The sequence below is a fragment of the Rattus norvegicus genome, chromosome 1, assembly GCF_036323735.1.
Source record: "Rattus norvegicus strain BN/NHsdMcwi chromosome 1, GRCr8, whole genome shotgun sequence".
In the NCBI taxonomy this organism is placed as follows: domain Eukaryota; kingdom Metazoa; phylum Chordata; class Mammalia; order Rodentia; family Muridae; genus Rattus; species Rattus norvegicus.
In genome coordinates, this window is record NC_086019.1 from 43,708,526 (window position 1) to 43,733,883 (window position 25,358).

At 39.2% G+C, this 25,358-nt stretch overlaps 1 protein-coding gene across 11 annotated transcripts in view; it reads left to right on the top strand.

Moving 5' to 3' along the window:
• Positions 1 to 25,358, top strand: part of Esr1 (estrogen receptor 1) — a 392,770-nt gene that overhangs the window by 196,841 nt on the left and 170,571 nt on the right. For all 11 annotated transcript variants that reach the window (XM_039101049.2, XM_017588797.3, XM_039101051.2 and 8 more), the window contains 1 exon segment: positions 5,063 to 5,179. In XM_039101049.2, the coding sequence (XP_038956977.1) occupies positions 5,063 to 5,179 (117 nt within the window).

The window sequence follows — 25,358 nt, forward strand, 5'->3', positions numbered from 1 at the left end:
TCCCTTTCTTCTTTTCCTTCCCAACCCCTTCCTTTCTCTTACCCCTTTCCCTCCCTCTTCCTCACCCCATGCTGTAATTGTAAGTCCACATAAACTCTTCTATAAGTTGCTTCTGATCATGATATTTTAGGACAGAAAAAAAAAGGTGATTAACACAGTGCTTATTTCCTTTATAGAGAGAGCCCAATCTGTCCCCTGCTGTCCCCTGGGCTGCACAGGCAGCTTTGGAGGGATTTAGTGTCTGCTCCATCCCTCTCTGGCTGTACTCACTGAGCTCTGCTCTGTGCCCTAGGATGTGGTAGGCACAGTAGGCTGATGAGTCAGGTGTGCTTCATTGGCTGCCAAGCCTAAGCCCATCTGTGGATTCAGACAAACAATTGAAAGCCAGTGTGGAGCTATGATGGCAGGACACAGAGTCAGCTTGGTTTGTGGGGCAGAGTTGCAGAGGAACCAGTTCCTTAAGTGGCACATTTGAAACCTGAGCAGTATCCTGAGCCTTGCTCTTCCCAGGAACATGGCCCTGGGTGAAGTAAGCCACCCTCACCCACGTGCTTGCAGGAGACCTCGGTTAAAGGCAGAGGTTCCTCAATGAAAGGAAATAAAATGGGAAGATGTGGAAAGATGGGATTTGATGGGAGGGGGAAAGGATGGGAGAGGATACTGTGCATTCAGGAGTGGGGGGATATCGATCCACGAACACTTTATATGCATGAAACTGTTAAGGAATAAATAAATTTTTAAAACAGAAAAGTGTTGTGAGTAATGGAGTAAAAGAGTAATGAAAAAAAGACACCTCAAATATACCACTATCTTAATACACATATATGCACATGCATACACACATGTACACACATGTACATACATGTGCACACATGTACACACATGTGCACACATGTACGTCTGTGCACACATGTACACACAGTACAGACATATACATGCACACACATGTGCACATACACATGCACAGATACAGACACATGTACACATATACACATGTACACACATGAAACACACGAACACACACACACACACACACATACTCTTCTCTCTCTCAGTCACTCTCACACACATTTGTATTTATTTGAAATAACTGGATTTGCTCTGTAAAAGAATCAAATTGTTGATTTGACCTCCATCTCTTGGTGTCTATGTGGATAAGCCCACATGGTGGGGGGTGTGGTGGGAGGGTCCAGTGAAGGAGGTGACCTACTGTGAGTCTGTGTGCGTGGCTTCATGTTGGGTAGCTGACAAGAGACAGACAGCAGATGTGTAAAGATGGTTACTGTATGCTGTTGCTGTGACAAACTACCCAACAGAGATAACATTTGAAATGTAAACACATAAAATATTCAATAAAAGAAAAAGAAAATATAATAGTTCTTAGAAACTAATTTAAATAGAATCAACAGTGAACAATTTTGTTAAGGTTTTTTAGTAAACCTAGAAATAGTTAAGTTTTGATACCATAATAGAAATGTTTTTAAAATACAGGTGTCTTAAACATGAGTGTACTTTTTTCTCAATTTCTGAAAATAAAATGTTTAAAAAAAGAGAAATAACTTAGGAAAGGAATGATTATTTTGGCTCATGGGTTTGAAGGACTTTAGTCTATTGCTGCAGGAAGGCATGATGGCAGAAAGCCTGGCTCTGTGGTGGTGTGAGTCTGAGGCAGGGCCTGGTGTCTGACTGGGAGACAGAGCCCGTTTGGGTATAACTTTCAAAGACCCCCCCCCCAGTGGCCTACTTTCCCCAGCCAGGCTCCACCTTGGAAACAGTGTCACAAACTGGAGACTACACATTCAAAATACAAGCTGGTGGGAGACAGTTGAGATTCAAACCGCAGGGCAGACAATTCGGCTGGTAATGCCAGTTCCAGAGGGTCAGGGAGCCAGTCCTGGATGGACGGATGTTGGGTGCACAGACAGGCCTAAAGTCCCCCAAAAGAGATCTGGTCTGAGGTGGCTGCCAAAATGCCCTGAGGGGAAAGGTGTCAAAAAGAAAGCTCCTCAGTATTAGAGTCCTCCCCAGCTACTGATTGCTTTAATTAGGTGTGTTTGTCTTTCTCTTGAGTGCCTCGATATGGATCATTGCTTGTTTTCATAATAGAACAAATCTAGGCTTTTTGAGTGATAATGATAAAAAGAAAACAGCTGCCACGATGGAGAATAGATGACAGAAGGAAAAAGTCAAGGCAAAAGAATCCCGAAGGAAGGAAAAGTCCTCTTGTGGCACGAGCCACGTGTTCCTCAGGAACCAGGTTGGCCTGGCAGTTATGGCTTGTAAGTGTTCTCCATAGCCTGTCCTATACGTCGCACAGTCTAAGTTATATATTCCTCCAAAGGACTTTTACTTACTCTTTTTGCTTGTGATGATGATGAAGTCCAAGGTCTCCATTTCTGGGCAGTTGCTAGGTCACCGAGTGATGCTCCCAGATGCTCTTTATTCTTGGTGGGAAAGAACACTGTGTGCTTTCCAGACCCCCACTTGACTATTGCATCTTGCTTGTGTCCCGTCATAATTCTAGTGTTATCACAAGGCCATAGCTTCCCATCTCTGTAGTAAAATTATTGGATCTTTCACGCATGTAATTGAATTGGTTCTCCAAAATTAACTCTACTTCAGTACAGTTTTCTCATAAATTATTTTCAAAGGATCAAATGGGGCTTATGAAGGAGTTGGGGAAAACACTCACTTTAACATCAAGCATTTACAGACTTATTAAGGGAAATGGCAGCTTTTTTTTGCTTCTCATCTAATGTCAGTTGAAGACTTAAAAGTACTTGTGGCTGGTGTTTGGTTAGGAAGGATTTGTTTTGACCGATGATGACAAATGTACTTATTAGAATCCTTTTTTCCTAATCGCTTTATTGATTAGACACTTCAACTTCTCTTGAGTGTTGTCAGAAAAGCCCTGCATTGTGGCCATAATCCTGTGCCTCTGTTCGCATTCTTGCTAAGGGATGGAGTGAATGACACAGATCTGATGAACTTTATGGATTAGACATGTTAGTTCAAGAATTTCCCCGGGGTTTCATGAAGATAGACATCTCCAGTGGATAGCCAATCCAAACAGGAGAGGCAGCCAGTAGTTATCTGACTCATGGCACTTCTCTCCTCTCTTCTGGCTTGCAAAATACCTGTCTATTGGAGAGAAAGTGAGTCAACAATAGTATTTGGTTTAAGTAGCTTTTTTTTTTTTTTTGAGGCTTAAATGTGTTCTTAGTTTTTGAGCTAAAACATATCGATGTGTTCTCTTCTGGTGTAAACCCCAGAAGAGGCAAAACACTAAAAATTTCCTTAAGGTATCAATAATGAGCCCTTTTCCTAGAATTTGCTAACTTTAATCTCAGATCAACCTTGTTCCCCATTCTATGCCTTCCTCAACCTTTCCCTATTGATAAAGACAATCTAAGAATAACTACTGTGCTCAGGCACAGTGGTACAAGCCTTTCCTCCAGGCAGATCTCTGTGAGTTCAAGGCCAGGCTGGATACATAATGACACTCTGTGCCTGGAGTTTTCAGGCAGTGGGAGGTCTCTGACCAGTTTCAAATGCATAGTCCTGCTTACTGGCTTTACCAGTCTCTCTCATGCAAGAGAAGATGTTAGTTTACACGGTGGCTTTTATAAACACCTAAAATGGAGTCTTGCCTTTCTTTAAAAGTCCCTACCCTAGACTGTTCTATTGTGGCTGTTTTTTATGTTGCAAAAAACCAAAAAGTCCTGGGTTCAAACATCTTGCCCTTTGAGAACAGGGGATAGAGGTCTAAGGATGTATTTCAGTTAGTATGTGGAATATTCTTTCGCTTTGTTTTGAGAATGGAAAACATGCCATTTCCTTAGTCTTTAGTCTAGACTGAAGACTTGCCCTGTGAAATATTTGGCATTACGCAGCTAGAGAGAGGTAACTAACTGTAAAACCAAGGGCTGTATTGAGCCACTCAGGAGAGGTAAGGAAATGTAACCCAGTCTGGACATTTCTGAGGAGTCCAGAAGGGTACAAATGCCATTGACATAGGGTGGAGGTTAACATGGAGGGATGGGCTTGCCCATGTCCAAGGCCAATGAGAAGCATTTGGGGGAGACAACCAACAGATAAGAGAGAGAAGGAGAATTCATAATCAGAGGATATGACCAATCCCTTGACATACATTGACTCATTTCTGAAGTCTTAAAATAATGGTGCAACAATTCTAAGGTTTTATATACACATGCATGTGTGTGTGTGAGTGTATGTATGCGCGTGCGTGTGTATGTGTGAGTGTGTGAGTGTATATATGCATGTGTGTGAGTGTGAGTATGTGAGAGTGTATATGTGCGAGAGAGAGAGAGAGAGAGAGAGAGAGAGAGAGAGAGAGAGAGAGAGAGAGAGAGAGAGAGATTATGCTTTCTAGCTTAGACAGGAGGAAAATGAGTCTTAGGGAATGGCCAGCACCCCTTGTCTAGCAACAGACAGACTAACTTCCACCCAGCCTACTTCTCTGACTTGAATATAGATATTCTGCACTTTATTGAATATGTAATTAGTTGAAGAGTGTTCCTTTTCTCTTCAGAATTCTGAAAAGTTTGATTTATAACAGTTCTTCTTACTTTGTGTTTGTGTGTGTCTGTGTGTAGCCTGAGAAATCCCATAAAACTCAGACCAAACCAAATGGAAAAACAAAGCTCACAGCGAGGAACCCTGACTTGTGAATATATGTCCTTACAGCATTGCCCTGCAGAGTGGTGATACTGTCCAGGGGCAGGACACTTACCTAGCACATGAGAAACCCCAGCCACCATCTCCTGCACCACAAAACAAAACCCACTGGATGTTGTTCAACACAGGTCATGCGATGAGGAGAGAATTTAACCAACCAACCTCCATAGCAATCGTCTGAGACAGAAATTAAGGGTAACAGGTTTTGTTTGCATGTGGAAGATGAAGGAGGTGGAGGAATTGGGTAGCAGCTCAGGGAGACCAAGCAATGGTTGTTCAACACACCTTCCAGCAGTTTCCACAGAGAGTATGATCTCTTATGTTTCCTGAGATGAGACTAAATTGACCCTCTTACTTCCATTAGGACATAATGACTACATGTGTCCAGCTACAAACCAATGCACCATCGATAAGAACCGGAGGAAGAGTTGCCAGGCCTGCCGGCTGCGCAAGTGTTACGAAGTGGGCATGATGAAAGGCGGTGAGTCCAGCTCCCTGAGCTGAGGATGCCTGAACTACTGATGCTGGGCTGCCTAGGTGCAGTAGGCCAGGGCTGGCTCTTGTGTATCAAGTAGAGGCTTAAAAAATCTCTCTCTATTTTTAATTACTCTTGTTATTTTGGGGGGCAGTGGAAGTGTCTGTGATACATAGTATTTTCTTTTTAATTAGAAGCAACTAGAACCAAGAATTCTAACACGTTACTTAGTATTTTATATTTCCAAGGTAAAAATTGCATTTTACATCAGGGGTGTAGGAGGTACAGGGCGAAGGAGGACTGTGCCATTCCTTGCTCGAGGAAGGTGTTGAAGTTGCTGTTGATATAGCTAATGCTAGACAGATGAGACCAGGTGATGACCTTTCCTCAACTGAGACTTTCATATCAGAGAACAAAACGGCTACCATGTCTCCTTTACCCATTCATGTTGTGGAGGAAATTGGAATTCCAATAAAAAGGCATTGAAGAAGCCTAGTGAGCATCACCTTCCATAACCCATGTGGCTCCTGGGATGCTGGAAGTGGTTGTTGGGCTAACTTCCAACAAATCCCCAAGCACCCAGGATTTGCCACCGTGCTTTACCCTGTGTTTTTTGGTGTGCGGGTGCACAGGTATGTGCTCTCGTGGCCCCTTGTGTATTCAGTCTCTCAGGTTTTTGGTGCATGAGAATCTAGAGTAGAATTTTCTTTGGTGGTACTGTTAAATAATCCTAGATGTGGTTATCTGCATGGTTCTCTTGAGTCTGTGGGTTGGAAATCTGACCTGTGGAACACTGATTCTTATCTTGGATAGCCTTCACTGTAGTGATGGAGAACGAATAGGCACTACACAATGGATGTCAAGTCCCAGATGCACTCAGACGTCTCCACAGTGACACTGAGGGGAAAAAGAAGCTGGAGGAAAAGCTTCTAGAAGCAGATAAAGCTTTTGATGAGTTAAAATAACAGATCAGGGCAGGTACATGTGTGGAAGTCAGAGCACAACTTCAGTTGTGGTTTCTCCATTATCATCCACGTGTCTTTTTTTTCCAAGACAAAGTCTTGGAATCTGCTCAGTTAGGGTACATTACAGTAAACCCTGGCCCCTGCCTGTCTCCATCTCACCATTGTTGGGTATATCATTAATAGTTACTTTATCTCATTTAGGTTACAAAATAGCCTGACAAAAGGCACTTAAGAGGAAAGGGTTGATTTTTTTTTTTGCCTTACTCTTGAAGGGTAGTTCTGTCACAGCAGGGAAGTGAGGGCATCAGAAGCTAGGTTGGTCTGGGTATAATACAGCCAGTCAGGAGGCAGAGATCTGCATGTGTTCACAACCAGTTCGTTTCTTTCCTTTTATGAAGTCTAGGACCTTGTCCCACAGTATGGTGTTGTCCCAGAGTTAGGGTGAGTACTTCTATCTCAATGAACACAGTGTAAAAATTCCCTTATGGATATGCACAAATAATTTGTCTCCTTGGTCATTCTAGATCATGTCAGGTTGACAGTGTTAGCCATCACGTTAGGATTACAAATACTCACATCCACACTTAGCTTTTGATCAAACTCAGGTCCCAAGACTTACCAGAGAAATATTTTTTCCACTTAGCTATGCTCCCAGCATGAAGGAAAGATGTTTTAATTGATTAATAACAGGAAAACTGGGGATCAAGATCAAGACGAAGGTATAGTTCGCTATCACATGGCTCACCATGAAAGATGATTTCGTTTCATGGCTAGGGTGTGAGTTTGGGTGCAGCATTTGATAGAGTCTCTTAGGGAAGAGTTGAAATGTTGAACTCACGCTTTGTGTGAGGCATGACTATATGTCTTAAAAAGCAGTTTGAATTCAGAGGGTAATTAATTCTAAGAATTGAACCATCGCATTTAGAAAATGACACCTCGAATCATAAATGAATTCAATATTTAAGGACTTCATCTTTCTTTGCACTGTTGGAAAATTAGTCAGGCTTAATTAAACTCACAAAAAGCTTCTACCTTAATTTGACAAGTGACAGGAATGTAGCCGCTGCGTGAAGAAAAGTTAAGGTAGGAACAGCATGAGGACGGCGAGTCCAAGTTTCTTCTTTACTAACTGCAGGTAACTTAAGCCGGGTTCATTCTCTGAAAGATGAAAGAATTGCTTTGTAAATGTCTAGAGCCTTTTGAAAAATGGGATGACACCTGTATATTAATCCCGCCTTCTGAAAGAACTGTTTCATTCTTTTTGATCCTAATTAATATGCAGAGAGAGCCATCCTGGCTATATAAATATAAATATGGCACCCTTGTTTTTGGTCTAGTGAAAAATTCCAATTTACAAAAGCACCATGTAAGGCTTCTGTTTTCAAATATGAATGAAGATATATGTTGGGCCAGCCTGTGTCAGCACACACTTGTATGTGTGTGTATGTGTGTCTGCATCAGTGTTCTAGAGCTTCCATAAGAAAATACCATACCCTGGGTGGTATAATGACAAAATTAATTTTCTTGCATTACAGGAAGCTGAAAGTCTAAGGTTCTCATGCTAGAAAATTTGGTTTCTGGTGTAGCCTTCTCTTCAGACCTAAAGTAGTTTTATGTAACATTTTCTCTGTCTACACATTCATCTTTCTCTTTCTTAGAGGGACAATAGGTGAGGTGCCAACCCTTCTGAATTCAGGTGATCTTTTTCAAAAACGTTTTTACTTTTAATTCTATTATATGTGTGTGGGTACTTTTATTGAGTATACGTCTCTTCACCCATTGCATGCCTTGTACCCATGGTCAGAGACGGGCATCAGATCACTTGGAACTGGAGCTATTGGTGGTTATGAGCCTTCACCCGGGATCTGGGAATTGAACTGGGGTCCTCTGGAAGAGCAGTCAGTGCTCTTAATCTCGAAGTCACTATCTCTCCAGTTCTGGCTTCATTTTATCTTAATTATCTCCATAAAGCACATGTTCCAGATATCATTTAGGAAGCTTGAGGTTCAATACATGAATTTTCCTTTTGGGAGTAGAATTCACCACTTTACAGCCTTGCTGTAAGAAAACACCACAGATCACTTGGCTCAACTACAGAAACCAGTCTTGTCCTGGTACTGGAGGCTGGAAGCCTGTGGTCTGTTTGGCAGCTGTGGTTTCTCTTAGTGCCTCTCTCCTTGGCTTGCACCCTGCCACCTCCCCCTGTCCTCACATGACCTTCCCTCTGCCCACACACTCTCTTCCTCTTTTTGTAAGGACACCAGTTATACTGGATTAGGACATTATCCTTATGACCTTATTTAAGTTTAATTAGCTCTTCAAATGCCCTGTTTTTAATGACAGACACATTCTAAGGTCCCGGGGTTTGGGGTTTCAAAATATGAATTCTGCAGGCACACAATTCAGTAGTGTCTTTTTAGGGTACCCCATCAACTGACCCTGGTCTGTCTACATGCACTGAGAATGTGTGTCTTCCTGGCTGTTTCTATTAATATATAAATATACTTTGAGATGTGTTTTACAGAAACCATAACCTATGAAAACATCTCATTTTATAAAGTCTTGTATATTTTATAAATCCATTTATAAAGACCTGTATAAACTGCCTTTTGTAAAGCAGTATCATTCATTGCACAGGATGCCACATATGACCTCATGACACCATCTGTATCTAGCTCTAACATTCCCCCGAATAAAGACTTAATTTACAACTGGATGTACAATTCCAACTAACTACAAAACTTGTAGTAGTAAAAACATCTACGATTAAATAGACCTTTGCAGCATAATCCAACAGGTTCACAACAGTTCAGTTTCTTAGCTGTGAATTAGGAAATTACCTTTCTATATATGTAGCAAAAAAAATTAATTGGGTTCCATAAACTTACCAAAGACCTATTCTAGGAGTATGTGGTTTGGCTACATGGGGAAATAATATTCACGTGTTAGTCCGGAGATCTTCATCATGATTAGATTTGTTCAGAGAACTGTGGTTCCATATGACACAACATCTAGGCTGTGCAATTGGGACACTTCTCAACCTTAGCACATGTGCTGAGCTCTCGGACTTGGTCATCCTTCCATATCCATCATCTCATAGATTGCTGATATCTATTAATGTTTGTCATTTAGGAACCTAGGTCCTTCCGGTTGCCCCATGCTGGGTTAGGTTTCTGTGTTCTTGTATACACAACACAGTACAACTTTCTGAGAGATGCTCTCTCTAATATTAGAGATGTCCAAGTGTCTGTATTCTTCTATAGTTCGCAAATTTCAGGCTGGTTCTTTGGAGTTCTTTCTTTGTCCTGTTTAGCACTAAAACAAGACACACAGCAGGGGTTTAAGAAAACTTCTTGCATAAATTAATGAACAGACTCAATCTGTTTGAATAATTATGTGTTTTTATATTCAAGGCATTGTGGGTAAAAAGGGACTATGCATAGACTCCAGCAGTGTCCTCACAATACAAAGACAACATCTGCATTGCAATAGAAATTCAGGAGACACGTTGAAGCTTGACTGTGTCAGAGGATGGATGGTTTAAATTACAGAACATCAGAATGGGAGTCAGAGTATCAGATAGCTGCTTCTGGATTTTATCCAACCCAGTAGATCACTCATTTGATTTCTAGAATATATATTGCTTCCTGTCTATCAGTCTTGGGGGACAGCATCAGATGTGAAACCCGATTCAAACACTGACTCCTGCTCAGAATTAGTAGACAACTCTGTAGAAGTCAGTTTACAAGCCATGCTGATCTCAGGGGTAAGATGACATAAATAATTTCTGCTCAACCAGTTTGACTTAAAGACCACAAACCGAAACAGGAAAATACGTCCCAAATTCAGAGTCCTGCAGAGATATGAGTGACTGCACCTCTTCCATGTTAAAACCCCTGATCTTGATCGCTGCTTGCCGATTTTTTTAGTATATTTTCCAGTTGGAGGGAGATGTTGGCAAGGGAGACATGTCTGCTACGTTAATGTATCTGATTACTGCGGAGGGTCAAACTAGACCTAGATATACATGCTTTTAAAGATCCTTTTGCTATCCATGCTGTGCACAGCTTCGTGACGGATGAGCTTTGTAGTTTATACTTCCATGATGGCAGACATCCACAGAGACTTGTCACAAGAGACCCAAGACGAGCTGCTGTCAGCATCTTCCTTTCGCAGATGAGGAAGTTACCGCGTAGATGTGGTAGACACGCGGGGTTCGTTCACTAACTACTCTGGCTAGGTTCCATCACACCTTGCAATGAAATTTGAGACAGTAGAAGCAGGGAGCTAATCCTTAAGTATTTGGTGACAGTGTTGCCATCCAAAGGCCAAGAATATTCTGAAGTGATACATTTTTTAAAAACAGAGTTGCTCTATTTTATTCATGGGATAAGCAGGAGCTTTATTAGTTGTCAAGTGGTTGCTCTTTAATATTTAGTATAATTTTTTCATATCTGTAGCATTCTGGGTAATGATATTTACTCAAGGGGTTACATGTGATCAAACCCCATAATATTTAAAGAGTCAAGAAAAGATGGAAATATGTTTAATTGTTATTTCTGGAGTCTATAATCATTACCACCAGACTTTGCTTTTATGCGTTTGTTTCTTTTACAAAATTCTCCTTATTGTTGAGCATTTTATAACACAGCAAAATATGATCATATTCAAACTTCGTTCATCCATTCCAGCCTCCCAATGTGGCCTTCAGACCTGTGGGGTTTGTTTGTTTTTGTTTGTTTGTTTTTGACAGCCCATCAAGTACACTTAGTTTTGACCACATATACACAGGTGTGGGACACTGAAATCTATCAGTGACCACATCCCCAAGGGGAGGTGGATCTCTCTCCTCAGCTGTTAACTTCCAGGAGCCCCTCAGTAAGTGCCTGGACATCACGCACCTATCTTGATCAGCTTGCAAGTCTTAAGCAGGTGACCGCAAGGTCGGAGAGATCATAATTTCCAGCCATGTCCAGAAGACAACACTTCACAGCAGTTTTATCCCCATCTGTCTCTTACATTCTTTCCACCTCGACTTTTGTGGTATTGCCTAAGCCGTGATGGTGGTAGTTTAATTAGATATTGGGGTTTGGGCTGAATACCCAGTCTCTTATTCTTAGCATAAAGCAACAAATTAGAAATGTATTTCTCATCTTCTCTTTATTCTAACATTTTCCCAGGTCACACCGGCTTCTATACATGTGTGATCATATGTCTTTATCACCAGGATGTCCATGGGACACCCTAAACTCAATTTCTTCAAACCAGTAAACTTTTCCCTCAAAAACGCTTTATTGGCAACTTTCCTCATCTTACTAATACTTCCACATTTTAAGGAATTGAGGCCAAGACTCGTGAGTCTTCAGGCCACACTTTTCCAGATTTTGAGCTAGTCTTGACACATTTTGTTCTGCTTTGGTCTGGCTGTGTATCTTCCCAGCTTACACTGGAGGCTTGGTTTTTGTCCTCTTCCATTCAGACCATTCCACGGAGAGCAGCTCCAAGGGCCAAGGTTGCCTGCTGCCTCTGAGTGCTCGCTCCTTGTCTGCCAGTCTCCTTCCTGCTCTATCCACTATAACCTCATATATGTTCAACAGCCCCAAGTCTGTGGAGATGAGATGCTTTCTTCTCCTCAGACCCTTTGCTTCCTGTTCATATCACTTCCTCAGGGAAGCTTAGCTGGCATTCTATTATGCATGCTCTTGGCTCTCCTGTCTCCTGCCACACTCAGCCTCTGTGTCCTCATACTGTGTACCACCTAATATATTATATAATTGACTTCAGAGTCATGTGAATTAGAAATACCAAGTAGAAATAAGTTATCAGGTCAATTGAGAAGTTGCAAGGCTTGTAGTCAAAGAAAACTAATGTAGTAGCCTGACCCTATGTCATTTCCCTCATTTTTTATTATATAAACATTGCGGCCTTTTGTGTCATCTTAGAACTTGAAAGAGTGCACGAGAGCAGTACAACTGAGAGAGAGAGGAAGAGAGAATGAGTTATCATTTCCTATTACTTATTGTAGTATTACTGTTTATATTGTCTATGGTTGGTAATTTCTTTACTTTTTCTTCCTTTATTGCTAGTTTCACAGATACTCTTCTATAGGTTGCCGTCATGATGGAAATACATATGTAGAAAACAATGTGAATATTACTGGAGCCCTGGACCAGAGGGTGTCCAGCTTTAAGTCTTCACAAGCAATCTGGTCTGTTCACTGCTCTAAACATAACAAGCAATAGTGAGAACAGGAAAACGGATTTAACCTTCATTATGGACACACAGGGAGGAGGAGGAGATTCGCATCCTCAGCTGTTTTCATGGATGCTGGCGCAGGATTCAGGTTTAAACAGGGTTGGCTCTGGGGCGAGTGACAAATTATTAAGGTGTGAGTTTAGTGTGTGTTTATGTTTGCTACAGTTTGCTCTGAATGGGGATTTAAAAGCCAATTAAATACAAATCTATTTTCATACTTTGGTAAAAATTCACAGTATATATAAAATGCTTTTTATGAGAATATTTTTTTCTTGTCATAAATTAGAAGAGTAATTTAATTTTTAAAAAAGTTGTCAGTCAACAAACTCCTTTAATTTTACTTTATTCTTAAACCTTTCTTTTCTTTGTTTACTATTACTATTGGTGTGTGTCTGTGTGTATGTCTGTGTATCTATGTGTGTCTCTGTGTGTCTGTGTGTGGTATGTGTTTGTGAGGGTGTCCAGCACATATGCAATGGTGCAGGAGCAGACAGAGGACATACTTGTGCAGTTGACAATGAGTGACCCTCCCTGATGGCCCAGCCACAGTATTTTAATTAATAAATATTAATTGTGAACATCAAGATGTTTGGAAATATATCAACATCTGTGAGATGGTTAAGTCATGATGGTTAATATATTATCTCACAGTTTGGAGTCTCTTGTTCTTATTCTGTTGTTTTGTATCCCATGTTTTGTCTCCAACATCACTTCTTGCTCACCTTGGTCCTTGTAGGTACCATTGTCCTCGCTGCTATTGTAATGTTTGTGCTTCAAGATTTCAGGAGCAAATGAAGCTTTATGCAACCTGTCTTTTTGTGTCTGGCTTTTATATCACTTTAGTAATCCCAAGCACCATCCCTCCACCTTTTGCACATCTTTGGTTTCTTTTTTTTAAAGCTGTACTGTTTTCCACTGTGATGTCTGTATCACATTTTCTTTGCTTACTCATCTGTAGGCTCAGATTTTTTTCAAATCCTATTTCATTTAAACATCTTAAATGCTTTTACCTCTCTTCTAACCCACCAACCAGAGGTAGGGGAGAAAGAAGGTTAATAGCAAAAGGACACTCTTCATAGTCAGCATACCAGTTCAATAGCAAACCACAAACACTAAACATGAATCATTAGCTGAGGCAAGATGCAACAGAAACAAGGCTCCACCAAATCTGCATGAGTCCGTGGAAGCAGCCAGAATTAGCCAGAATACCTGAGAAGTTCGTTGGTGTGTTTGTCTCTGTGAAGTGAAGATCGGCGATGACCAGCGAAGTGTTGCATGGCATAGCAATGCAAGAGCATCCTCCCACTGTTCCCGGGGGATCCACTTATATTCTTTCCAAACACCACTCAACCTCTCAAATGTCTGTTTTCAGCAAAACATCACATGCCCTTAGGAAAAGCATCACATGACACAACTGCATTCTTAAAGAAACCAGACATTCCCACTTCACTCACCAGTTGATACATTCTTAGGTTGAGTCTGTGCATGGGTTATTAGAAATAATACTTCAAAGGACCTGGGAACACAGATACCTTTTGATACATTGTTTCCACTCTTTTGGATGCCATCTATTATTGGAGTTGTTGGGTCATATGGCATGTCTCTCTGTATAAATGTTTAAGGAACCCTCATATTGTTTGCCATGGTGGACGTAACAGTTTTCATTCTCATCTCATGCTACAAGTTTTATTTATGCTAATATTCTAATCATTTATTGTATTGCCGACATTGACAGCAAGAGTCTTGAAATGACATTTCATTGTGTGTCTAACTTCTACTTCATGATGGTGAATAATCTTGACCATTTTTAAAATGTTTTTTTTCCCTGGGAACTGTTAGCTATTTTATTCTTTTGAGAAATGTCTCTTGAGTACCCTTCCTCAGTTTTCACTGGCGTTAGCTGTTTTCTTGCTGGGAGTGATCTGAGCTCCTCATGTATTTCTGATCCTAACCCATCATCAGACACATGGTTTACAGACATTTTCTTCTATTCTGATGATTGATTCCCCATTATACTGATTTTTCTTTAGTTCTACTAAACCCTTTTAGTTAAATGAAATCCCATTAGTCTACTTAGTCTTATTTCCTGTGCCTTCAAGACCATATTAAGAAAACAAATCACTGTCTAGACTAGTGGAACTTGCCTGTTCAATGTTTCTCCATTTCATATTCTCTGCACTTCTGAGGAAAATCAACTGACTGTAAATAGATGGATTTGTTTATTTGTTTGTTATTTGTTTGGTTGGTCAGTGTATCTGTTCTTATGAAATTACCATGCTCTTGGGATTACAGTACCCTTGAAGTCAGTGTGATATTCCACTCCTTATCTTCAAGACTGGCTTGAATGTTTAGGACTTTTTGTTTACATATGAATTTTAGGATAATATTTTTATTTTACAAATACTCTTGAAGTTTTGATTCAGATCACACTGAATTTGTAAATCACTTTGGCTACTGCAGATGTTTAACAATATGGATTTTTAATCCATGAACATTGGATATATTTTGATTTACTAGTATTTTCCTCTGTTTGTTTAGTTAACACTTAGTTTTCAGTGTGTGACTTTTTTACTTTCTTGGATAAATTGTTATCTTTTATAGCTGTCCTAGATGGAATTGTTTTCTTGGATACCTCATTGTTATTGCATAGAAACACTATTGCATATTTTTAAACAGAGTCTCATGATATAGTCCAGGATGTCCTGGACTTCATAATGCAGTTCAAGTTAGCATGTTTTCTTCCCAGAAGGCACAAAATGAAATAATTTTATTAGTATTACCATCATTACCAATTTAAATCACAAGATTTTTTTTACTAAGTATTTATTTACTTTACCATTGCAGCAGATTCCCCTCCCTCATCTCTTCCCAGTCCCTCCCTCTTACCTATCCATTCCCCCCATTCACCCCTCCTCCTCTTTGCCTCAGGAAATGGAAGGATTCATGGATATCAACCAGACTTGGCCTATCAAGTTGCTGTAAGACTAGGTATGTCTTCTTCTATTGAGGCCAGACAAGTTCTTCCAATTACGAAAAAGGGATCCAAGGGCAAGCAATCGGGTGACCTTACCTCCTCAGTCTCCTGAGAGCTGGGTTACAGGTACATGTCACCACATCTAACTCGCACTGGGTTTTTGTATGAGATAACTTGGCATCCTAAAACAGCACTCAATGTGCTTATTCTTTCCAACTTTCCATGTGTAGTGTGTAGAGTTGTCTGTATATGAAACAATGTAATGTAAATAAGGATAAGTTTACTTCTGGTGCATGTAGTCGCCAATCTATCATATGTATGTATGTATGTATGTATGTATGTATGTATGTATGTATGTATGTATGTATCACCCATTTTTAACTTAATTGATATAGTTAGACTTCCAGCACTATGGTAAATAAAAGTGAGACTAGTCGCATCTTTGCTTTGCTCCTGATCTTAGGTAAGGAATATTCCAACTTTTCATGATTGGCTGCAGTTGCTGTGTGTTTACAGCATAACCCTTTAGTGTTTTGAGGTACATCCATTCACTATTAAATTTATTGAGAGTTTTTATGAGGAAAGGCAAGTAGGCAGTTTTTGTATCCATTGAAACAATTACATATAATGTCTCCCTTATTCTGTCAATGCAATATGTCACGTTTATAGGTTTTTAAAGACATTTAAGACAATTAGAATTAGTTCTTTAAATATTTGGGGAGTTGTTAGTGAAGCTCTTGAGTCCTGAACTTATATTTACTGGTGACCTTTCGGTACTGATTTACACTTCCAACTCATCATTGCTTCATCTTTCATTATTCAGTCTCGATGATTATGTGTGTCAGGAATTCATCAGTTCCTTCATGTTATTCAGGTTTATGGGTCTGTCCTTATCAACTGTTGCCTCTGTGTTGCTGTGTATTGTGTGCAATTTTCTATTTTCTATTGGGCCTTCTGTCCTTTCTTCCTTATCTAGCTAATACTGTTTAGAAATCAATTCTAAGTTCTATTGATTTTTAAACATTTTTTCTAATCTCTATTGTTTTTGCTTTTTCTTTATTGTTTTACTGTTCCTACCACTCCAGGGCTTAGTTTGTTCTTTATTATTGAGCTTTCTAAAGAGTAATTTTGGGCTGTTGAGATCCAACTTGCTTCCTTTTTCTTTCCATCTTTCCCTCCACTTTTCTCCCTTCCAGTTTTTCTTTCTCTTTTAGTTTTGACACAGACATTTATTACTGTTTCAAATACATCTCAGATTTGCTTCTATTAAATCCTGTAAGTTTTAGTATGATGTATTTCCATATTTTTGTCTGATGACTTATACTTCCCCCTCTTGAATTTTATGTCTCATTAAGTAGTTAGGAACATGTTATTCAATTTTCATGTTTTTGTAAACTTTCTAAAATCCCCACTATTGCTGATTACTATTTTTATGCTGTTGAGGTTAGAAAGAAAATTGGTCTGATTTCAATCTTGCTAGATTTGTTAAAAGTTGTTTTGTGGCCTGGCAAATCTATCCTGTGTCCTGTGTTGAATGTACATTCTGTTGCTGTTAGACAGACGTTATATGTTCATCTCTTTGGTATAGTTGTGCTAAAATGCAGCTCAAACTTAAGCTTGCTTTATTGATTTTTCTATCTGAATGAAATAGGCATTGTTCAAACTGAATATTAAGGTATTTTTGTATATTATATAGCTGTGCCACCTTTCAGACAGATTGATTAATATATTTAGGTTTTTGGGTTTTAGGTTATACTTATTAACACTTATTACAATATATTGATGAATTGACATTTTTGTCACAAAAATAACTTTCTTCTCAGGTTTTTGTTAAAATTGATCTTATTTGAGGTAACTACCCTTCCTTTCCTGTGGCTTCTGTTTTCATGCATGAGTCTCCCCTATTCTTTCAGTCTGTCTCTAGGTGCAGTGAATGTCTTAGAGGTAGCATACAGTATTTCATTTTTGTTGTCCATTGTGCTATTACTGAGAAAATGACTATTCTTAGGTCATTAGACTTGGAGATTTTATCCATTTGCACTCTGAGAAGAAAGGCTCACTAATATTATTTTTATAATTGGTTTTTGTCAATCCATTGTTACTTTTTTTTTCTCCTGTGACTGTTTTCTTTTGTTATTGGATGATATTTTTCCTTAATGGGATGCTTTAAATAGTTCCTTTTTTGTCTTTGAATACCCATATAGGACTTTTGCTTGGTGAATACCTTAAAACATATGAAAACTTCTTGCAATTTTAAGTGATTCTTCTAAACATTGGTGAGAAATTTCCTACTTATTTGAGTTTCTTATTTAGAGAGTATTTGATTTGAAAAGGGAGAAAAAGCTCTTCATTTACCTTTCAAAAATTGTCATTTTTTTCCCTCCTTTATTGTACTTTTTACTTATGTGTATGCATGTATTTCTGTGTATATATATGACACAGGTGTCATACGGGTGAGCAGAAGGCATGTGGTTCCTGGAGTTATAGGATGTTTTCAACTGTCTGATGTAGATACTGGGAACCAAACTTGGGCCCTCTGAAAGTATAGTTAAGTGCTTTTAACTGCTGAGACATCCCTCTGGCTCCATGAACAAAGAAATATATCTTACCTTGAATGTTGGGGAAAATGCTGGGGATGTTTCAAGAATGAGTATGACTCTCTGAAATGTTCTCTCTTGTCCTTGCATTTTTCCTCTATAAATTTAATCAGTTTTATAGGATATAATTCTCCTTTCTGTGGTAAGAGTCTAATAGATGATCAATGTTTGGGAGCAATACTATGAATGGTTTGCTACTTTTGAACTCTACAAATTGAAGACCCCAAGAAATTTCTTATTTTTATTCTTATTTTTTTCAATGGCTACATCTAGGATAGTGAATTGTTTTTAGAGTAGGAAAAAACTTAAGGATAATATAGTTCTCTTCATTGTTTATCAGTTCATTGTTCTTCCCTGGGTCACATAGCTAGTTAACTTCTCAGCCAAGAAACCAGATTGACCCATTCCTGGATCAATGATTTTTTTTTTCATTGTACTAAATGGCTTAGTTGACCTGTTCATGACATAGATCGTCATCAAAGATAGAATCATGCATAGTAAGTTATTAATATCCACAGATGAAAATTGTGCCTTCTGGACACAGTATACCACTCTGTAACAAAATCATTGGTTGCTGGATTTGGCTTAGTTGCACAGAAGAGTTGCTACTATGTGGGTATATAGAGATTATGATAGGTATTTTAAAGTACTTATAATAATATACTTTTAAAAGGACATTTAGGCCAGAGAATACCTTTTTGAACAGGGGTTCTGAATATGTGCCTGGCTCTTTTCTTACTGCCTAGAAACCTTTGGAATATTATTTCATTTTTCTTCAGTATTTTGGATCTGATATGATCCAGCTCTCAAGGGTCATGTATTGGTGGATGGTCTTTCTGTTTGGGAACCTCAAATAGAGTCTGGGGGAATGGCAAAGTCATGGAGAGAACTTATCTCGGAAGAAATTAACATAGTTTTGTGGGATCCCAGTTATTATTATCATTTTCTAAACAGAAAGATTTGTCCCTCCCTGATCTCTGGCTTCCTCTCGTATACATTCATGATAGGATGCCATCTTCTAGGAGGCTATGGGCAGAGGCCAGCCAATGAAGGCATGTCTCTGTCTTAGACATTCAGCTTCAAGAATGTGGAATAAATACTCCTATTTTACAAGATTCCAAGATTTAAAATTTTTCTTTTGACCATGGAAAATGAACTAATATATGCTAACACTGAGTATTTGATTCTGAAAAATGAGGGCCCAGGATTCAATAGTCTCTATGGTATCATTCAGATCTTAAATTTTAAGTTTTTATGATTCAAGTTCAGATGGAGACAATGGAACGATTGTAGTAGAACAATAGAGGGAATATGAAAAACAATATTATCATATTATGGCTGCTTTGATGTGGTTGTGTCAGAGATGTAAAGCCTTTAATATTTTATCTAACTTAGAGTAAGCCTTCCCTATAAGTTGCCTATGGTTAGTAATGTGAAATACACTTAAATTTTTCCTTGTGTACTTAATCTAGTACCCAAATAAAATGCAATTACAGAATGCTCTAATCCTAATTAAATAAGTATTACTAAGCAATGAGTCTGCATTCTGCTCCAGCTGGAGAATCGATGGCATATAAAATTAGGCACATTTCCCTGAGGCATCTACAGTGCTGTCTCCTCCCTCCTTCAACTTTATTGTTTTCCGCTTTCTGAATCACACCTAGGTTTTTTCTTCCACATTCTCTCTCCCCCTTTCCTGACAGAACCTTTGCTGTAGCACACAGATCCATTTATTAGCTATGGGACATATTTTTCTGTTGTATACAAACCTTCAAACAGAAATTAGTTATCATTTCATCATTTGGAATACACTTTCCTGTTTGCCAATTCTCTTTCCTTGAGGTGGCTTAAGAGTCCCCCGAAGTGATACTCTTCCCCTTCTGACCCACTATAATCCTCTTGTGGTATGTTTAATAGGAGGGTGTCCTGTGCTGTCAGAACCCCGTGCTAAGCCAAGAGCTGAGCTCTCTGTCTTACCATTTGAGAAGGACTGGATACATAGCTGTGATCATGTTCATCTGCCACCATGTTAGGATGCTGGGCTCATAACTCTGCTCATCCTCACCTGGCCTCTGTCTGCCGTCCCACCTCTGTCCCTGATCTGTGACATACATTCACCTGCATCAGGTTTGGTTTGTGGCTTGGAGGCCATTGGTCTGGCTAGTTGATCTCATCCATTACTCCGACCTAATTGTCTGTAGTCTTTGCTCTCAGCTAGTGGGAGGAGCATCAACCCCTCCATTCGGACCCATCCTGGCTGTGAATAACTGAGCATCTCTTCAGCTGGCTCTAGGTCCTGTGTGCTCTCCCACAGGTTGACCGCTTGGTTTTGCACTTTGTTACTGAGCACCACCTTAAATGTAATATAGACATCACTTCCTATACACCACATAGTTAAGCCAAGGAAACAGTTCATAAACACTTATTTATGAAAGTTTAGTAATATGTCTTATGAACACAAATAGAATTTTTATTTCCAGAGGCAGATCATTGTTTATTCATGATACTCTAAAATGGTGAATGTTTCAGTGATAAAGAAAGTGGGTGTGGAGGAGAGGGCTGTTTTACAATAATCTGTAACTAAAGAACTCCTTGGACATATAAATGTTTTGCTGATCACAGAAGATTTTGTTCCTCTCCTCTCATTCTCTCCCCTCCTGTCTTCTGTCCTCCCTTTCCCTTTCCCTTTTGTCCCTTGCAATCCCAACACTGAGAATATACAGACAAGGTAAACCTTCAGACTTGCTGGCTAGCCATTATAACTGAATTCCAAACTTTGGCATTACTGAGACTCTATGTTTTAAAAATAAGGTACAGGTAAAAATAAGGTGATTGTGGCAGACAGCTGATGTTGACCTCTGGCCTCTACATGCATGTGTGCATACATGTATTTGCAATGTCCCTTTGTACACACACACACACACACACACACACACACACACACACACACACAAAACAACAACTTGTATACATCCATACAGAGAGAGAGAGAAAATGCCAAATACTACAACTGTTACAGTAAATTAAATAAACTACATTAATTAAAAGAGACACCGATTTTAGGGAATAAAAAGAGCAATTACCCAAATCACATTGAAGTAGGACTTCCATGTGCCTGAGTTATTTTAATGCTATTCAAGATAGCGGGTAAGCATAGTTTTGCTGCCAGCTATCACTCATTGTAGAGCTTGGTTGGAGAAGTCCCATCTGTAATATGTTCCTGTTGGATCCTGTTTTTATTTTGCTGCATGCCGTGCTTCTTTATGCTTATTATTTTGTCTCAGGGGGAATTAGGAAACTTACAGTTTACACTATGCAAGGAGAGTCCTAATAATTCTGTAGGATAATATGTCCATCATACAATGTTTGATTATTATTTCCTGTAGACAGCTAGTCACTCTACATCTGAAATACACCGTCTCCCACTCTCTGCCCCCACCCTCCTCCATCCTGTCTACATGTATGGCAACTTTTCTTTTTCTGTTCTTTTCACTTTGAGATAGAGTCTAATTATGTGCCACCACACCCACTTCTAAATATGGTTCTAATACTTTAAAGGAGAGACCGAAGGACGTCCTAAGCAATCTCTTTTACAGTAATTTATTCAGGAATAACTTGTTCTGTTTGGTCTAAGACTACAGTTCACCATTTATTCAGTCCAACCCTTCCACAATTTAAATGGCAAACCAAATGCCTGTGGCATTGATTTGTTTCACTTGGATGCACAGTCTACTTCCACAAAGAGAGTCTGGTTTGGAGTTTTCAGAATTGGTGATCGGGCCCCCAAACGCCTGCCTCTATCTGCCTTGCGTTCTGCAGTTGAACCCACCAGGCAAATGGCAGAGTGAGTAACAAGACTAGGCGACTTTTTGATTCAACTGTAAATAAAAGGGTTGGAGGATTGGGGGATGGCTTGGTGGCAAAATGCTTATGTCCTAAGCACGAGGACCTGAGTTTGATTCCCTAGGACTCATGTGCAAATTTGGGCATCATGGCACAAACTGGCAATCCAACTATGGCAAGATGGGAGGTGGAGACGGGTATTCCTGGAACTTGCTGGCAAGCAGCCTGGCTTACTTGGTGAAACTCCAGGCCAATACAGGACTCCTTGTCAAATAAAAGGCGAAAGACACCCAAAGAGCATTCAGGAGCTTTAGTTGTCCTCTGTGCTCCTCCCACCTGCCACACACACACAAGTTGAGTTTTTTTGAAATGGAAAAAAAAATCATAAAAAACTAAAATATGCTCACAAAGCAATAGTGCAAAGCCCAGGAACATAAGCCTTATAGTTATTAAGAATATAAAAAGAATCAAATAAAATAAAGTGCTCAAGGTTACTTAGAGTATTCATGCAAGAGAAGGCAGAGTTGGTTGAAGTAAATGTCGCTCCTGCCCATGGAGCTCCTGCCCACTGGATTGTTGGCCCAGTTTGGGTGTCCTTACAGTGCTAGAAATAAAAATGGCAGCAAATCACAACACCCAGTTATGTATATAACTGTATGTATGCAAATAAAGGCAGAACTCAATTGATTTGACTGTGTAAAGAGCTGAAAATAATTCAGGTAGATCTGTTCAAACTAACATTAGGAAAAAGTGATCCAGATGGCAGGGTCATAGAAGAAAATAGTACAAGCCATAGCAATGCGGAGAGCCACTCTATGACTAAGGACTGGATTTAGGCCCTACTGCTCAAATACAGACTTGTAGAAGCCAATTTCCTATTAAAAAACGATGGGAAACTTTGTGTTAAAGTATGATGCAAGTCTTTTCTAAGAGTTTCCTTCTGGATGCTTACATCATAGAAAGACTGAAGGACCAAGAAGAAATCTAGGAAAGCATCCATGAGAAGCAGAGTGGAGAGCAGAGGCAAGGCAAGCCTCTTCTTTCAGAACAGGGTACTATCTCAGGACGCAAAAAACAAATTGGTTTTCAACTTTTTGGGAAAACCTAAATTAGCTCTCACTGGTTTTGTGAATACACACACATACACACACACACACACACACACACACACACACTCACACACATTTAAATACTCATATGCCTACAGACACATAAACTCATGCACACCTACACACTCACATAACTTACACACATACTCAGACACTCACATACACATATACACACATGCACACACACACACACACATACACACACACTCACCCATAGGCATACACATCCTCATACACACACATTCACATGCTCTCTCATGCATTTATACATATGCACACACACTTACCCACATGCATACAGACACACTCATGCATATACTCTCACATACATCCACATGCACTCAAGCACACTCATATATACTCATATAGTCCTACACACACTCATACACTCACACACTCATACATTTGTACACACATGCATATGCACATACATGCACACACACTTAAACATATACACTCACAGACTCTCACACACATATACACACATACATACACTCACATCACACTCACCCACACGGACACACACTCTCACATACTCACATGCACACACATTCACATACTCTTGCACACATGTACACATATGCACACATACTCACACTCACCCACAAGCACATGGACACACATAAATACTCTCACACACATGCATATGCACTCAAGCACACATACACTCACATATTTCTACACACATACTCATAATATGTTAACACATGTATACACAATTCACACTTGCACATAGACATACACACACTAACACACATATACACACACTTTCACATATGCTCATTCACACACACACACACACACACACACACACACAAAAACACATACTTGCTTGAAAAAGAATGAGTTGAAAGCAGATAAAAGATACACGTTAATTAACAAAATATCAATGCTTAAAGTTCAAGCACTAAGCTAGGAATCCTGTTTTCTAACTTACAAGATTAAGAACTATGAGATGTGTTGAAAGCTGCTGAGGAAGATCGTGGAGGCAGGGAGAGAAGTTGATATCCAAATGGTTAACCCTACACCCCACTTCAGAGTGACAGGCAATTTACGTATCTTGGAAAGTTTTTGAACGTACAAGTCTTGTTAATGTGAGTAGCTAGTTATGAAATTACTGGTTATTCTTATTATTTATTCCTGTCTTAAAGAAATAGTTAAAGTTAGTTTAAACCTGATTAGGAATGAGACAGCTTAAAGCACTGAAGTAGAAACTAAAAAAGACAGTTATGAGCTCTCTGCACTTGGAAGGCCGAGGCAGGGGTTTAGGGCCAGCCTGGTTCACACAGACAGAGCCTGTCTCAAACAAAAAGAAACTAAACAAAACCAAAAAAGAAGCCAAACTCAAGACATTTTTGATGTTTAATGAAAATGGACTCATTGAGTGTTAAAAAAATCACTTTTTATTTTTTACTAGTAGTATTTTACAGAAAAAAATTACTTTTAAACTCTAGAATTCATTATGTTTTCTTCAGAGTTTGTACTTTGAAATCATTTTCCTAGATCCTTTCCTGGCCACACACAATAGACTTACTTACCTGGGTTCTGTCTTAGCAGTGTTAAAGCTTGGCATTTCTCAGACCTCAATGCTGGCTTCACCTAATGTGTGCATGTGGAAGGGATGAATATATCTTTGTCTTCTCCCATGTGGCCAGCCAGACTGTCTTGGAGTTCAGGGAAGAGCTCCCTATTTCCCGGTGGCATGGGCAGTCTTTCATCACAGCAGGTTGGAGACTGGCTAGAAGCTCCCTTTGCAGTTTTCCTGTCTCTGCTTGGCTAACTCCATGGTTTAGCGTGAGTTTGTCATGGTAAGAACTTCCCAGTCTTTCTGTAAAAGGACCTTGCTCATCTTCAGACTTGCTCTGTCTATTTATGGCTACATAGCTTTCAAATGAATTTTAAATCAACTGCTAATGAAATTGCATTACATTTATGAGCAAAGTTGACAAGGACTGACATCTTTCTGATGTTTTGTCTTTCTACCTATTAACATTTTGTAACTCCTTTTATGTTAGCTCTTTAAAAAAAATCAATTTCAATAAAAAAAATCAGATTTCTCCAAAAGGTCTTGAAGATTTAAGAACAGTAATAGGCATTTTATTCCGTGATGTTTTAAGGAATTGTCTTTTAAAAATTATACTATCTAGTTATTTCAGCTGTACCCTGTATTTTTAGAAATTTTGTAAATTTAGGTTTCACAGCCTATTCATTTAACATTTTTCTATGTTGTTGGTCATATTTCAAAGAGAAAGTGTAAGAAGGGTACATGAATATTCTAATACAGAAATATGATAGTTAATTCCTGGATAATTGAATATTTACCAAATTTCTAACTTTTATCATATTGAACATGACTGAATAGTTTTAACTTTGTTAAATCTTAGTATACATTCCATTTATCTTTTAGATTTACTTCTAGAACTTACCTTTTAGACTTACTTC